Source organism: Muscardinus avellanarius, assembly GCF_963383645.1.
Source record: "Muscardinus avellanarius genome assembly, chromosome: 7".
NCBI classification, from domain to species: domain Eukaryota; kingdom Metazoa; phylum Chordata; class Mammalia; order Rodentia; family Gliridae; genus Muscardinus; species Muscardinus avellanarius.
Genome location: NC_137793.1, coordinates 28,226,180 through 28,240,771, shown reverse-complemented (window position 1 = coordinate 28,240,771; position 14,592 = coordinate 28,226,180). Strand labels below are relative to the sequence as shown.

At 54.4% G+C, this 14,592-nt stretch overlaps 1 protein-coding gene across 1 annotated transcript in view; it reads right to left on the bottom strand.

The window, feature by feature from the left end:
* OBSCN (obscurin, cytoskeletal calmodulin and titin-interacting RhoGEF) overlaps positions 1-14,592 on the bottom strand; it is a gene marked incomplete at both ends in the record, with an annotated part of 117,594 nt that overhangs the window by 46,957 nt on the left and 56,045 nt on the right. Inside the window, 10 exons of the mRNA XM_080698667.1 lie at positions 198-470; positions 6,914-6,989; positions 7,174-7,370; positions 7,815-8,087; positions 8,579-8,851; positions 8,955-9,221; positions 9,726-9,992; positions 10,883-11,146; positions 11,415-11,678; positions 12,163-12,426. Coding sequence (XP_080554793.1) covers positions 198-470; positions 6,914-6,989; positions 7,174-7,370; positions 7,815-8,087; positions 8,579-8,851; positions 8,955-9,221; positions 9,726-9,992; positions 10,883-11,146; positions 11,415-11,678; positions 12,163-12,426 — 2,418 coding nt within the window. The remainder of the gene's footprint in view (positions 1-197; positions 471-6,913; positions 6,990-7,173; positions 7,371-7,814; positions 8,088-8,578; positions 8,852-8,954; positions 9,222-9,725; positions 9,993-10,882; positions 11,147-11,414; positions 11,679-12,162; positions 12,427-14,592) is intronic.

The window sequence follows — 14,592 nt, the reverse complement described above, 5'->3', positions numbered from 1 at the left end:
ACCTCTTCCCCAATCCACCTCCTTCCACCCAACTCTTGAGTGGGAGGAGCTTCAGAGATCCCACCTCTCACCAACTCTCCCTGCCCTGCAGTCTCCTGCTGGACAGCCCACCCTCCCTCCTGTGAAGCAGCTCAGCCTCTGGTGGGAGGGGTCTCCTCCCCCCATCCCTAAGCCTTGTACCCGCTCATCGCAGTCACCTTTGACAGTGAGGAATGCAGATGTGACCAGGTCACCGGCCAAAAAAGTCACCCGACAGCTGTCCTGTGGCTGCAGATTCTTGAGCAGCAGCAGGTGCCGAAGGCCATTCTCAAAGTAGACCACCTCAGCATTCTCTGAGGTGCGCACAGGCTCATCGTCCAGCAGCCAGGTGTGGGCAGCCACCTCTGGCCGGGACAGCTGGCACTCAAACAGTGCCTCACCACCCTCTGGAGCTTCTACGTTCTCCAGGCCACGGACCACCGTGTTTTTGGCTGTGGGGAGAGAGAGACTCAGGGCCGGCTGAGCCTCCAGGGGCTCCCTACCGTTAACCCTTGGGAGAGAGAGCCCCCAAGACCACAAAGGGTCAAACAGAATGTCACCTGGTGGCTCCATGGAGAGCAGCACTCAAGGTTCATGCAGAGGCCATGTGGCCACCCAGCACCCCCATTATGCCCTGCCACCTTTTATGGGCATCTCGTATCAACACTGGGCTCCTGACCTGCAAGTGGTATGCCCTACATCACAGGTGAAAAACTTCACTGGTATTCAGAGGACCAGAAACTCACCACCCCACTGGGCTCAGTCACCGGCAGGAGCTCACAGCTGTCTCCCCTGGCACAGCACCCTTTGCCTTGTCTCAAAACAGCACCTCTAGAGCTGTGGAGGCTCAGGTCGCTCTCCTTACACTCGCACCCACCAGAGACCTCCCTAATCTGTGGCCACTCTGCTCTTCCCTCTGTGCTGACTGCATTGGCCACTCCTTTTCATGGAAGCCACAGGCTCAGTGACCAAGCATGCCCTAACCCAGCCACGCGCAGCACCTGGGGCAGCTTGTCCCCTCCCAGGCCTGATCCCACCTATGCGAGCCATCTGCAGCACAGAGCTGTGGGTACTGCCCACCTTTCCACCACTGTCATGGCCAGTGCCACACCGAGGCTGTGCTGCACCTGGGCTGCCCGCCAGGTGGCCTCACCTTGCACTTGTAGCAGTGCCACCACACGGGTGCCCGCGGCCTCACAAGAATAGATGCCGCTGTCACAGGGCAGGGCTGGCCTGAAGGTCAGCCTGGCCACGGTCCAGTCCTGCTCTATGACGACGCGGTGCCCATCTGCGCACACCTCCCGCTCGTCCATCTTCCACGTGGCCTGCACGGGCCGTGAGTACTGGCAGAGGAGCTCGGCCGAGCCGCCCTCCTCCACCGCCAGGTCCTGCATGGCACTGACCACCTCCACTGTGGGATCTGTCGGCCAACATGCCGGGCACGCATCAGCCCTATGGGGCCGTGCCACTGTGGCCCTCCCGCCCAGGCTGTCAGTGTTAGTGGCTTTAGCAGCTGCAAGTGTGAAGCTTTGTAGGCAACGGCTTAGCAATGACTGCCTGGCATGGGGCCAGGAAGGGAACCCACCATGGCAGCCCAAAGCCCTCCATGCCTGGATGTGCCTCCCCCCACCCATGGCAGATGGGCTTAGATTCTGTCCAGTCCCAAGTCCTCTGAGTCCCAGTACCTACTGCCTTATCAGAAGCACACACACCCCACCTGAAGTGCAAATCCTGGTGCCCTCAGGCCCTGCCTCAGAATCTAGAGCCCCAACCTAGCTTTCTCCTCTCCAGGGGCCTGACTGTTCCACCTTGGAGCTCCCATTCCATCTCCATCTGTTGAAATCCTACTTGACAAATGGCTGTTCACCCCAGGTCCTGGAAAAACCCTCCACATCATCTACAAGAGCACAGAGGAGGCCTGTTGGCTAAGGCACCAGGCTACACCATTGGGTAGGGGTTGGGCAGGGTCCCAGGCAGCCTGCTGTGCTCTGTCTAGCCAGCTCCTTCTCAGAAGGGCACAGGGTCACCACTTATCCCACAATGGGAGACACAGATGTACTTAGGGTCAGGCCAGAGCAAGGCCTGGGCAGGGGCCTCTCCTTCCCTCAAGGGGCTGCCTTGTGCACAGGTATGTGGCCAGCAAGGCATGGCCAGATGAGCAGCAGTGCATGAGCCCTACATAGCAGGTGGGTGTTGCACCAGTCTCCATTGGGACCACTTCACGCCTGGGCTTCCCATCCGGGAAGTGAGATACAGCCTGCCCCCTGTGCCCACCTGGGATGCCTCAGATAGAGACACGAGAGCAATGTCCAGTCTGTGGCCTGGGGGCCACTCCCTGGCCCTCCCCTACTTCCCAGGAGCCTGCAGGAAGCATGCAGGGACAGCAGGGTAAAGCGCAAGCATGGGGAGGTCCCCATTGGCCAATACCTTTGACCAACAACTTGGCCGTAGAGACCAGGGGCCCTGCCCAGAAGGTGATGGTGCCTGAGTCGGCCACCCCCAGGCCCGAGAGCGTGAGGGAGTGAAAGGTCCCATCACACACCCTGATGGTGCTCTGGGGGCTGTCCTGAAGCAGGGTGCCATCCAGCCACCAGTGGGCCTCAGGCCCACCCACACGAGACACCTCACAGGAGAATGTGGCCACCTCCCCCGCGAAGACATCCACGTTCTGCAAGCCACGCACCAGGCATAGTGCTGCCTCTGTACGAGAAGGCAAGAAGGAGAGCCGGGCTGGGGCAACCTGGGGTTCTCCAAGTGGGGTCCACCCTGGGGTTACTGGTTCAGGAGTGTGTTTAATAATAGATGTGGCCTTTGTCCCAACTCTGGCACCAAGCCACTAACCCCTCAGAATTTCCTAAATGATAAATGTCTTTTGTAATTTGTAATAGTCTCTTAAAAACAATCATGCCTGAGATGGTATTAATGAAGTGACTTTGGTGGGGCCCAATACAGCTTCAGGATGGGGCAGTCACCAGTAGGATTGAGTGGTTAGAAGATTTGCAATACCCAGCCCCAGCCACCAGCCTCTGGGAAAGCAAGACTTCAATTTCTATGAAATAAACTTTTAGCTGGGCGTGGTGTCTCATACTTGGAATCCCAGTACTTAGGAGGCTGAGACAGGAGGATTGCAGGTTCACGGCCAGCCTCAGCTACTTAGGCACTGTTTCAAAATAAAGAATAAAAACTAGGGCTGTGGGTGGAACTCAGGGTAGAATGCCCCTGGGTTCAATCGCCAGTTCCACAAAAATAATCTTTATTTTTATTTATTTATTTTATTTGCAGGTGTGGGGATGAAACCCAGGGGCATTCGACCTCCGAGCTACACCTCCTGCCCTATTTTTTATTCTTTATTTTGAAACAGGGTGTCACTGCGTTGCAGAGGGCCTCACTAAGTAGCTGAGGCTGTCTGCGAACTGCGATCCTCCAGTCTCAGCCTCCTGAATGCTGGGATTACAAGCGTGCGCCACCATGCCTGGCTCACAAAAAAAATTAAAAAAAAAAAAGCTCTTAAACAGGATCTGATGAGCTTCCACACTGGTGAACATGAGGAGGCTCTGGGAGACGGACACACCCAGAGAGGGCATGGAGCCTGTGTGCCTCTATACCCTACCTTATGCATGTCTTATATCTGTCTGTCTCTGAGTGGCATCCTCTGAATAAACCAGTAATGGGAAAGTGTTTCCCTGATTTCTGAGAGCTGTCCTAGGAAACTGAAGAAACCCGAGGAAAGGAAAGTGGAAGCCCTCATGGTATAAGTGGCTATAACACTTAGAAATACAAGTAGCAACCTGGTATTTGCAATCTGAGCAGGGGGTGGAAATGCAGTTTCCTTGCACTGAGCCTTTAACTGCAGGATCTGTGCTAAATCTGGGTGGTCTTAGAATTGAATTTTAGGACACACGGTGTCCATTGGAAAATTGCTTGGTGTGAGTGGGGGAAACCTATACACATCTAGTAATAGTGTTCTAGTCAAGTGTTCTGTGTTGTGAGAGAGCATAGGAGAAGTGTTGTAAATGTGTTGTTGTCTAGAATTGGTATCAGAAGTGGGATTTGCTAGCCCACCCTTAAATTCACTGGTGTGCGGGCCAAACTGGTCTTTTGAAGCAGACACTATCCATACCAGGATGATGACTTGGGCCTGGGGTCTAAAAATTCACCTTGGCCAGACAGCCCACTATACTCATAGAGATTATCCACAGTGAGCCCCTGTCCTGGCCCCCAGGCATCATCCCAGCTCAGATCCCTGCGTCCCACACACCTCTTCAAAACAGTCTTGGCTTCACCTACAGGAGACCAATGACATTCATCTGCATGCTTTTCATAAGGGAGAACTGAATCCCCAAGCCCTGTGATTGGGCTTCTGGACTGGGTGCCTCATTTGACCCAGTGTGGGAGAGAAAGGAGGGGCCCCAGGGCCTGTTGCTTCAGGAGGGTGGAGATCAGGCTCAGGAAGTAACCTCTCCATCTATGGAGTGTGGAAGCAAATGCTTCTCCATCCTGAAAGGGCACTTTGCCCTGACATCCCTGGGGTCCCTTCATCCCTAGGATTCCAGGGCCCTGATGCTGGGTCCAGCTGTTTCCTGCCCCATCACAAAGTAGAGTCCAAGCTCAGAGGACTTCCTAGATGTGGCTGCCTGCCCTATGCTCTTTATATGGTCCTCCTCCATCCTGTACACCTCTTAGATGGACACACAGTTGGAGGGAGAGGAACCAAGAACACTCCACCAGTGCCCACATAGCTAACACCCCATGTCCCACAGAGAGAAGTGCAAGAACAAAGGCCTCTTCTACAACCTATTGCCCAGGGACAGACAAGGAGGATGCCATCCCCACTCTGTGCTTCTCTTGAAACACCTTCTACATGCCACCATGGTGGCTTCTTGTGAAGACAGAAGGGTAAAGCATGCAGGAACCATTTGAGGTTACCAGAACCCATCAGCACAATGCTAGTCAGGGCAGCCCCCTGCCCACCCCCAGAAAACCCCCACTTCAGGAGCTCTTTCAAACTCTTCCCCATTGATACTCCTCCACCAATCCCCTCACTATCTGTTCCTCAACTGCTTCCCCCAAATGCACATCTGACCACCTCTCTTTCCTGCTCTGCCAGCTCTTCTTTCTCACCTTCAGTACCAGTCCTCAAGCATATCCATGACACAGATACCTGGACACCATTCACATGCCCAGGCCCAGCCCCTCCCCCTGAAGTCACAATGAGGCATCCATACATGAGCCAGCTCCCTCAGGCTAGGGACACCTGGCCTAGAGCACCGGCCACAGAGCCACGCCACCCCACGCAGCCACCACCCAGGGAGCAAACCAGGTACTTCATGCCCTGCTCCCACTCAGGGCACCCTGAAACTCTCCCTCTTCATCATTCAACTTAAGGGCACTGGCACTAGCACTCCCCCAGCCCCATAAGCCACAGAACTGACCATGTCTCTCTACTTTTTAAATTTTGGAGGACAGAAACATGGGATTCAGAACAAACTTTGTTTCCATGTCTATCACCCTTCTTCCCATCTCCACCAAGACTAAGGGTATGAATGTAAAGCTACATGTGACCTTGAGGTCTGACCTACCTTGAGGTCTGAGACTTGAGCAAGAGTTGAGGCTTAAAGGGTTTATTCAATGGTAAATGGATGAATGGTTTGCTGATGAATGGTGGGTGGATGAATGATAGATTAGTAGATGGCTGATGAATAGATGATGGATGGTGGATGAATAGTGAATGAGTTAATGAGTGGATAGACTGATGATAAATGGGTGGTAGGTGAATAAAGAGATGATGGGTAGAAAGATGAACGGATAAGTAGATGTAGAAAATGGGTGACAGATAAATGGAAGGGGATGGATAAATGGGTGGATAATAGATGAGTGAATGTAGTGAATGAATGGATAAATTATTTGATGGAGGGATGGCTAAATTGATTGCTGTTTGATGGATAAATGCATGGATATTAGTGAATGGATAGATAATGGGTAAATAGACAAATAGATATGGGAAATGGTGATGGATAAGCCGGGCATGCTGGCACACACTTATAATCCCCACACTTGGGAGGCTGAGACAAGAGGATCGCATAGGTTCGAAGCCAGCCTCAGCTACTAAGTGAAGCTCTCAACAACTTAGTGAGACCCTGTTTCCAAATAAAGTATAAAATAGGTCTAGGAGTATAGCCCAGAGGTAGAAAAGCCCCTGGGTTCCACCCTTAGTACCACAAAAAAAGAAAGAAAATGGTGATGGATGGAAGGTGGATGGATAATGAAGAATGGATGGATGGATGGATGGATGGATGGGTGAACTGTAGGTAGTGAATGAATGGATCAGTGGTAGAAAGCTGAGCACTCAGGGCTGTTCAGTTCTGGGAGCAGGGTACAATCTAAGCTGAAGGTTCCTAAAATCCTGCTGGCATGTGAGTTACATGTATACTATACTTGAATATAGAGAGGTACCATGGGTATGCTGTTGCATCCACACCTTTGAGCCTGCTGGCTGTGCAAGTCTGTTTTAACACAGATATGTGTGCACATGCATAGACCAATACCAAAGAGATAGGCATTGGAAAATTGAAGTCAGGAAGGCCCAGTCTCTACCACAGGGAATAAGCCTATGGCAACCAGCCTCGCCATCTCCTTCCTGCAGACAGTAACAATCCTGGCTGGAGACCTCACACATCCCGGGGATTTCTTAAGAGCTTCATCAGCCCAGTCCAGTGGCCATTTCAGTCTGTGGCTTTTTGAACAGTGGCTGAAAAAATTGCCAGCCCCAAGGCAAGATCACTACTGGGTGTCTTGGGTTCTGCACCCCCTAAACAGCTGATAGGTAAGATGCTAAAGTGCCCAGAAACTAGGCACCTGGAGTCAGAAGGGCTGGGTGTGGGAGTGGGCTGCCCACCTGTGACCTTCAGCTGGGCTTCCGTACTACATGAACCCACTTGGAAACTGATGGTCCCAGCATCCTCGAGGGTCACCTGAAGAGACAGGGAGAAAGATGCTTTGCCCTGGCAGCCTCTTCCTGACCAGGAAGGGCTGCTCCATTTTGCCAGTTCCCAGTGACAGGACTCATCACCTCCCCAACTTGATCCCCTGGTAAAGAACCCTCCTGAATGGAGTTGGAACTGTTCCTGCCAGGTCGAGACAGGTCCCAGAGCCCACCTTGTGCAGAGTGAGCAGGTGGAGCGTGCCGTGCTCTACAGTGATGTCATTCATCTCGTTGGCCTGCAAGGGCACTCCTCCCAAAGCCCAGTGGGCCTCCTGGCCTGAGGCCCTGGACAACCGGCACCGGAAGTTGGCATCCTGGCCCTCAATGAGCTGCATGTCCTGAAGGGGCTCCAGGATGGTCACCTCAGGGGCTGGGCACAGGGGAAGCATGGTTGTCAACCTCTTCATCTGGGTTGCCCCTTCATTCAGGGGTCCTCCCCTGGTACCTCTACCCCAATTCCTGAAGATGAACATGTATGTCATCAGATCCTTCCATCCTGGGCTCTGACCCATGGAGATGCTGAGGTGGTTGAGGCTTGGGAGTAGGCCAGTCTGCAGTGGCCCTCCATAAGGGCTGGGAGATGGAGACTGAACTCTAACATTGGTGAACTTGGAAGCCCAGCACCACCTGCCCACCTGTCTGACTCAGTTCAGGACACCGGGGGGCCACCCAGAAATGGCTAGCTCACATGTCCATCTCCCTGACAGAACCCCAAAGCAGGGATGCATGCTGTTCATCTCTGACCCCCAACAGTGCCTGGGCCTAGACATTTTCCCTGGTGCAGCGGTCAGGTGGGCCTCCCAGAGCTGGCTACCTCGGACAGTGAGCTGAGCAGAGGATGTATGGCTGCCCACGTGGAAGGAGACGGTGCCAGCATCCTCAAGTGTCACGCCCTTCAGCTGGAGTATGTGGATCCGACCATCTCGAACGGCCACCTCAGTCACGTCATTGCTTTGCAGTGGCAGGCCCTGGAGGCGCCACTGCGCGTCCGTGGCCCCGGCCTGCGATACCTCACAGCTGAACTCCACGTCCTGATCAGGCTGTACCTCAGCATCAGTCAGCCCCCGCACAATGGTCACCTCGGGCTCTGGGGATGGACAGAGAGAGGCGCTGACCAGCCTCGGCCAAGCTGCCATGCCCTCTCCTCCAGGAAGCCCTCCTGTCACTCTGCCACTCTTCTGCTACCTCACGGATTTACCAACTGCTTCCCCCCAGGCTGCAGGGACGGCAGCAGGATAGTGGGTGCCTTGGCCCCAACACGCTGCAGACCCCATGCTGGCAAGGTATCCAGGGAAGCAAGACCTTCAGGGAAATAGGTAGGGGCTCAGAGAAGGCCACCCATGCCAGGCCAGGCCGCCTAGCCTGCTGTCTGAGGACAGGTTCAGTCTCCCCTGCTAAAGCCCCTCCTTGGAGGGTGAGCATGGATGGTGCAGGAGCGAGGAAGAAGAAAGCCTGTAAGCTTAGGGGCTTGGGCCACTCTGAGCTACACCTGCTACAGCCAGATGTGTCCCCTAGGGAGCTATAAGGGAGTGGGCATGGTGGGGAGGGGCCTTCCCATCTGAGACCCGGCTGGCTCACCTTTGACCTTGAGGGTGGCCACGGTTTTCTGGCTGCCCACTACACAGGCATACTCGCCCGTGTCCTTGGCCTCCAGCCCTCGGATCAGCAGCTCGCACGTGGCCTCCTTGAGCCGCATCTCATACTTGGAGCCCTCACGCAGCTCCACGCCCTCCTTGAGCCACTGGACAGAGTCCTGTGGCTCATCTTCACTCAGCTGACAACACAGCCGGGCCACGCCACCTGCCTCCTGCTCCACACTCTGCAGTCGCGTCTTGAACTGGGGCTTGGGGGCTAGGGGACAGAAAGCAATGCTTAGAGCCATGGGCAAGGCTCCTTGCCCACTCCGTGGGGCACGAGGGGGAGGAGGGAGCATAGGAGTTGGCGGGCAGCTCACCACGGACGGACAGGGTGGCTGTGGTCTGCACATGGCCTGCATCACAGGTGTAATCGCCCGCATCCTCCTGCTCCGCCCCACGCACCAGCAGCTTGGCAACTGCGCCCTCTTGCACCATCTCGTACTTGGCACAGGGAAAGAGCTGCAGGGAGCCCTTGCGCCACTCCACACTCGCATCCGCACGGCTCATCAGGCAGCACAGGTGGGCTGTGGCTCCCTCATCCACTTCCTGGGCCTGCAGCTCCTGGAGGAACCGAATCGGCGCAGCTGCAGGGTAAGAGGGAGAGCTTGAGAGCAGATCCCCGAATGGCTAAGGAGGCAAAAGATGCAGGTGGGGAACCACACAGGCAGATCCAGAGGCAGAACGGTAGGGCACAGCCCTGGGAGCAGCTGCAGGACTGCATGGGTGCATCAGGCAGAGAAGGAGAGAGCCAGAGGGAGGTCCTTGGAGCCATGAGGGGCGAGACCATAGTGCGCCACCACAGGGAGGAATTGGAGAACCGTGTGGGGAAAAGGGGGACCTATGGGAGGAGAAGAGAATAGGAGAAGCAGTCCTGGAGCAGCTAAGTGGCCAAGGAACATGGGAATGGCTGAGCAGGGGTGCCATTGGGACTATGGGCAGGGCCTCAGGACAGGCCTGCCCCACTGAGCTGGGTCCTGTCAGCCAGACCCCACCCCCTGCCCAGACAGGGCTGCAATGCTGGAGGTGTACCCGCTCTGTGTCCATGCCATCCTCCAACCTGCATAGGGCTGGCTGGTCTTGGGCCCCACCTGTGATCATTAGCGTGGTGCTGGTGGCCTGGGAGCCACAGGCACAGCTGTACTCGCCCGAGTCCTCACGGCGTAGGTCCCTCAGCACCAGCTCCGCAGTACAGCCCTGCTGCCGAGGCTCCCGGCGTCCATCGGCCTGCAGCTCCAGGCCACCCTTGCTCCAAACCACAGTGGCATTGGGTGTGGACAGTTCGCACCGCAGGCTGGCTGTGGAGCCCTCCTCAGCCTGCACACTCTGCAGTGGCTCCCGGAACACCATCTGTGGAGCTACCAAGAGGCAGAGGACAGGGGATGCAGGGGCAGCCTAGACCTACACCCCAGCATCCCACAAAGCCAGCCAGCATTCTTCAAGCTTTTCTGTAGCCCCTTGGCCTACCTCCACAGGACCAGCTGCCTGGGGATTGGCAATGGGGCTTGGGTCTAGGTGGGTTTCAAGCATAAGGAAGGAAGAGGTGTTGGGGAAATGAGAGAGGACTCAAGATCTGACTGCCTCAGAAACTCAAGCCCCACAGCAGGACTGCATCCTATGGCCCTAGAGGAGCACGTGCCCCTCAGACCACCCAGAGAAGGGCCAAGTCCAGCCATATGACCAGGGTAAGACCATATCCCACCCCAAGACCAGACCCTAGCCCTTCTCTTCCCAGGCCCCAGGATAGAGCCATTGTCCCTCCTGCCCCAAGGTGGAGCTATGTGTCCCCCAGGCCAGACCCAAAGGCATGATCATGTCCCCTCAGTCTCCAGGGCAGGGCTCTGTTCCTCATACCCATGAGACTAAGAAGCATAGCAGACACTGTTTTGCCCCACATGGACACACATCAGAGGCAAGGCGCAGAGCCCAGAACCCTCCCTGAACATTAGAATCCGCCCCAACATTAAGAGAATGTTGGCTGGGTATGATGTGCAGGCTCAACCAAAAGATGGGTTGGCTGGGGTAAACATGATGTACAGATTCTGTCCCTATCATGATGACTGGCTATGTGAGGTCACTGGGGAATGGAGGTTTGGCACAGACAAGGACCATGGGCAATTCTGCAACAGATCAAACAGGACAAGCACAGCACAAAGCAAGGAGAGGAAGAGCAGCCCCTGCAGGGCCACAGTCTCACAGGAGCAAGGGCAGGGCCCCAACGGGCCACACAGCCACAGGAGACCTTTACCCCTGACGGTCAACGTGGCCGAGGTCTTCTCCTTCCCACACAAGCATGAGTACTCCCCGGTATCTGCCACAGTCAGGTCACGGATCTGCAGCTCACACATGGCCCCCTGCTGTCTCAGGCTGTGTCTGTCCCCATCTCTGAGAGGCTCAGACCCCTTCCTCCACTCCACAGGGGCTGCCTTGCTCAGTACACATTGCAGCGTGGCCATGGCTCCTTCTGCAGCCTCTTGGCTTCTCATGTCTTCTATGAATCTAGCAGGCAGGGCTGGGAAGAACGAAGCAGCCACTGAGGACATGAGACTGTCTGGAGGACTCTGCACAGCACACTTAACCAACAAAGAGCCCCCCATGCTGCAAGCAACCACAGTGGGAGCAGGTGAGTGCATACGCAAATGGACGGCTGAAAACAAGGGGAAGTGGAGGGGAGATGCCCCGGGGGAAACAGTGTCACCAAAGGTAGAGGAGAAGGTGGCAATGAGAGACGATGTGTAGACACCAAGCCACAGGTCCACGTGGCCACACAAGACCTTTACCCCTGATGGTCAGCGTGGCCGAGGTCCTCTCCTGCCCACACACGCATGAGTACTCCCCAGCATCTTCCATAGTCAGGCCATGGATCAGCAGCTCACACATGGTCCCCTGCTGTCTCAGGCTGTGTCTGTCCCCATCTCTGAGGGTCTCTGGTCCTTTCTGCCACTCCACAGAGGCCTCTTTGCTGAGCACACATATAAGCATGGCCGTGGCCCCTTCTGTGGCTTCTTCATGCCTCAGAACCTCTGTGAACTTGGCAGGCAGGGCTGGGGAGGTCAGAGAGACATGGACATAATCATACTCTCTGAGCACATGCATAGGATGGACATGGACAACACAGAGAAGACATGAAACCCAGCTGGACACAGGCCACATGCTGGGTGTGCTGGACATAAGCTGTGGATTGCTGCTCCCCCAGTCCAGCCTGAGCACAGCGTGGCAACAGCCCTTTCTGCGGCCTCCTCAGGCCTCATTCCCTACATGATTCTGGCATACAAAGCTGGAGGGGCACAGAAACACGCAGAAAACCTCGAACATCCTAGAGAACCCAAGGGGGAAGGGACATGGCAAAGATGAGCACAAGAGACAGAATCCAGCAGGACAGCCCACGGTGGCACCGGGGTGGATGCTGCTGCAATCCCACCAGTGGCAGGAGGATGTCACAGACCCAGGGGAAAACGTGAAAGGGGTACGGACAAACAGCACGAAGTCACCAGAACACAGATCCACTGGGCCGCACGTTGTCATTACCCCTGATGGTCAGCGTGGCCGAGGTCCTCTCCTCCCCACACACGCACGAGTACTCCCCGGCATCTGCCTCAGCCAGGCCCTGGATCTGCAGCTCACACACAGCCCCATCCTGCCTCAGGCCATGCCTGTCGCCATCTCTGAGGGTCTCTGTTCCCTTCTTCCACTCCACAGGGGACTCTTTGCTGAGCTCACAATGCAGTGTGGCTATGGCCCCTTCTGTGACCTCCATGGACTTCAGATCTTCAATGAATCGTGCAGGCAGGGCTAGGAAGGATCAGATGGATAGAAGCCGTCACACCCTTCGAAGATTTTGAAAGTCATGATCTGAATATCCATCAAGGCTGGAGGGTTATGGGAAGAAGTGGACCAGTGAGTATTTGAGTGAGTTTCCTGTGTCATGCCTGCTTGGCTGCAGGACAGCTGGAAGAGCTTGATTCCAGATCCATCTTCTCCATGGGCTTCCTGTTCCATCCATGATTTCTCACTACTGGGAAGCATGCCAGGCTCCTCCAGCTCACAGCCTGCCTTGCAGCGCTGTGATGGACAATTGTGAGCCCTCAAGAGGTCCCTCTCAGTCATGAATTCTGCCTGCCTCAAAGGTAGAGCATGCATCCTGGGCAGAGCCTCCATCCTGCCCAACCCGTGCCTGGATGCCCTGGGTGCATCATACCCCTCCTGGTCCACACAAGGCCACACCTCCTCCACTCCACAGCTTTTTATCCTGATGCTGTCTGAACCACAGGCCATCCATGGCTGTTACTGCCCTGTTCACATCTCCTAGACCTGAAGGATTATTCCAGCTGTGGCTGCCTGCCATATTCTTGGCCTTCTGTCCTCCCTCCTGACTCCAGAGTATGAACTTTGTAAGTTACCACTGAATGGGGCTTGCTCTGGTAATGCCTGTGGTGAGATATATCTTTCCCCCAAAAAAATCATATGTTAAATTCCTAATCCCTACTACTTTAGCAGGTAACTGTATTTGGAGATGGGGCCTTTGAAGAGGTGGTTAATGCTAAATGAGGTCATGAGGGTGGGTCCTAATCCAATGACTGGTATACTTATAAGATTAGGACCCAAACATAGGCTGACTGTGTGAGGACACAAGACAGCAGCTGTGTAGGAGCCAGCCACAGAGGCCTCAGAAGGGGCCAATCCCATGAACAATATAATCCAGGCATTCAACCTCCAGAAGCATTGAGGGAATGAGTTTCTGTTTAAGCATCCCAGCACTTCTTCATGGTAGCCCAAGTAAAAGAATGCAGATTTAGGTACCATGAGTGGGGGTTCTGCTGTCACAGATTTTAATATGTCCCAGTGCTATCTGGAAATAGAATTGGAACTGGGTAATGGCCAGAGGCTTGAAGACTCTTAAGATACAGGTTATAAAAAAATCTAGACAGCCATGAAGAGAGATTGTTGGTGAGAATGTGGATATTAATAAATGGCCGGGACTGAGATGGAATTGGGGAAACTCATTATCAAAAAGTAGAAGTGAATCTTTGCTACAAAATGACAAAGGATTTGGCTAAATTGTGTTCTATTGTTTTGTGGAAACAAATTAAGATGTTTAGCTGAGAAGATTTCTAAGCAGAGTGTTGAGGTGTGGCCTTGTGTGGCCCAACTTCATAGCAAAATGTGAAAACAAGAGAGATGCATTGAAGAAAGAGATGTTAAGCAAAAGGGAACCAGAACTTAAAGGTTTAAATTGTTTCATACAGGAAAACATGTTCTGGAGAGAACATCAAGGATGTGGCTAGACAGTTACATGCCACAGCAATTGTTCATCCAATCAGCCATCTTAACAGAGGCCCCAAACAGAAACTATGTTACCCAGGAAAGACCTACAGATGTCCTGGATTTCAAGAAAGGATATGGCTTTTGAACTTTTATACCAGCAGAAATGCTGCCAGCAGGGAATAAAATATTGAGTAAAATGAAGACTGTCAAGCCTTGGGGATTACAGGATGAGGCATCAGGCTCTCTGGATGCACACAACGCTACTCTTCAAGGAAAGGATAACTGTGAGGTGAATCGAAGGTGGACAGAAACACCAGGCCACCAGGGTCCAGAGGCCCCAAGCTTGGCAAGGGTGAGACCACCTCACCTTAGTTCCAGAGGGCTTAGCCACCTCCACTTGAGGCCAAGGGGCTGGGATGCAACCTTGGCTGGTCCACAGGACAGTGCACCAAGCCTAAAAGGACTCCTGCCCAGCATCAAACCCAGTGGAATCTGCTGTGCTTCAGACTGGCTTGGGACTCAGAGTCCTCTGCTCTGGCCCGACTTCCCCTCTTGAACATCTGCCCCACGCCTATCCCACTGTTTTGGAAGCACATGCCCTGTATGGCTTTGTGGTTCGCAGCAGAGAGAAACCCTGCCTCACCTGGTATATCCCAAGCCTCATACTTGCAGACCTTATGGTGAGATTTGGGG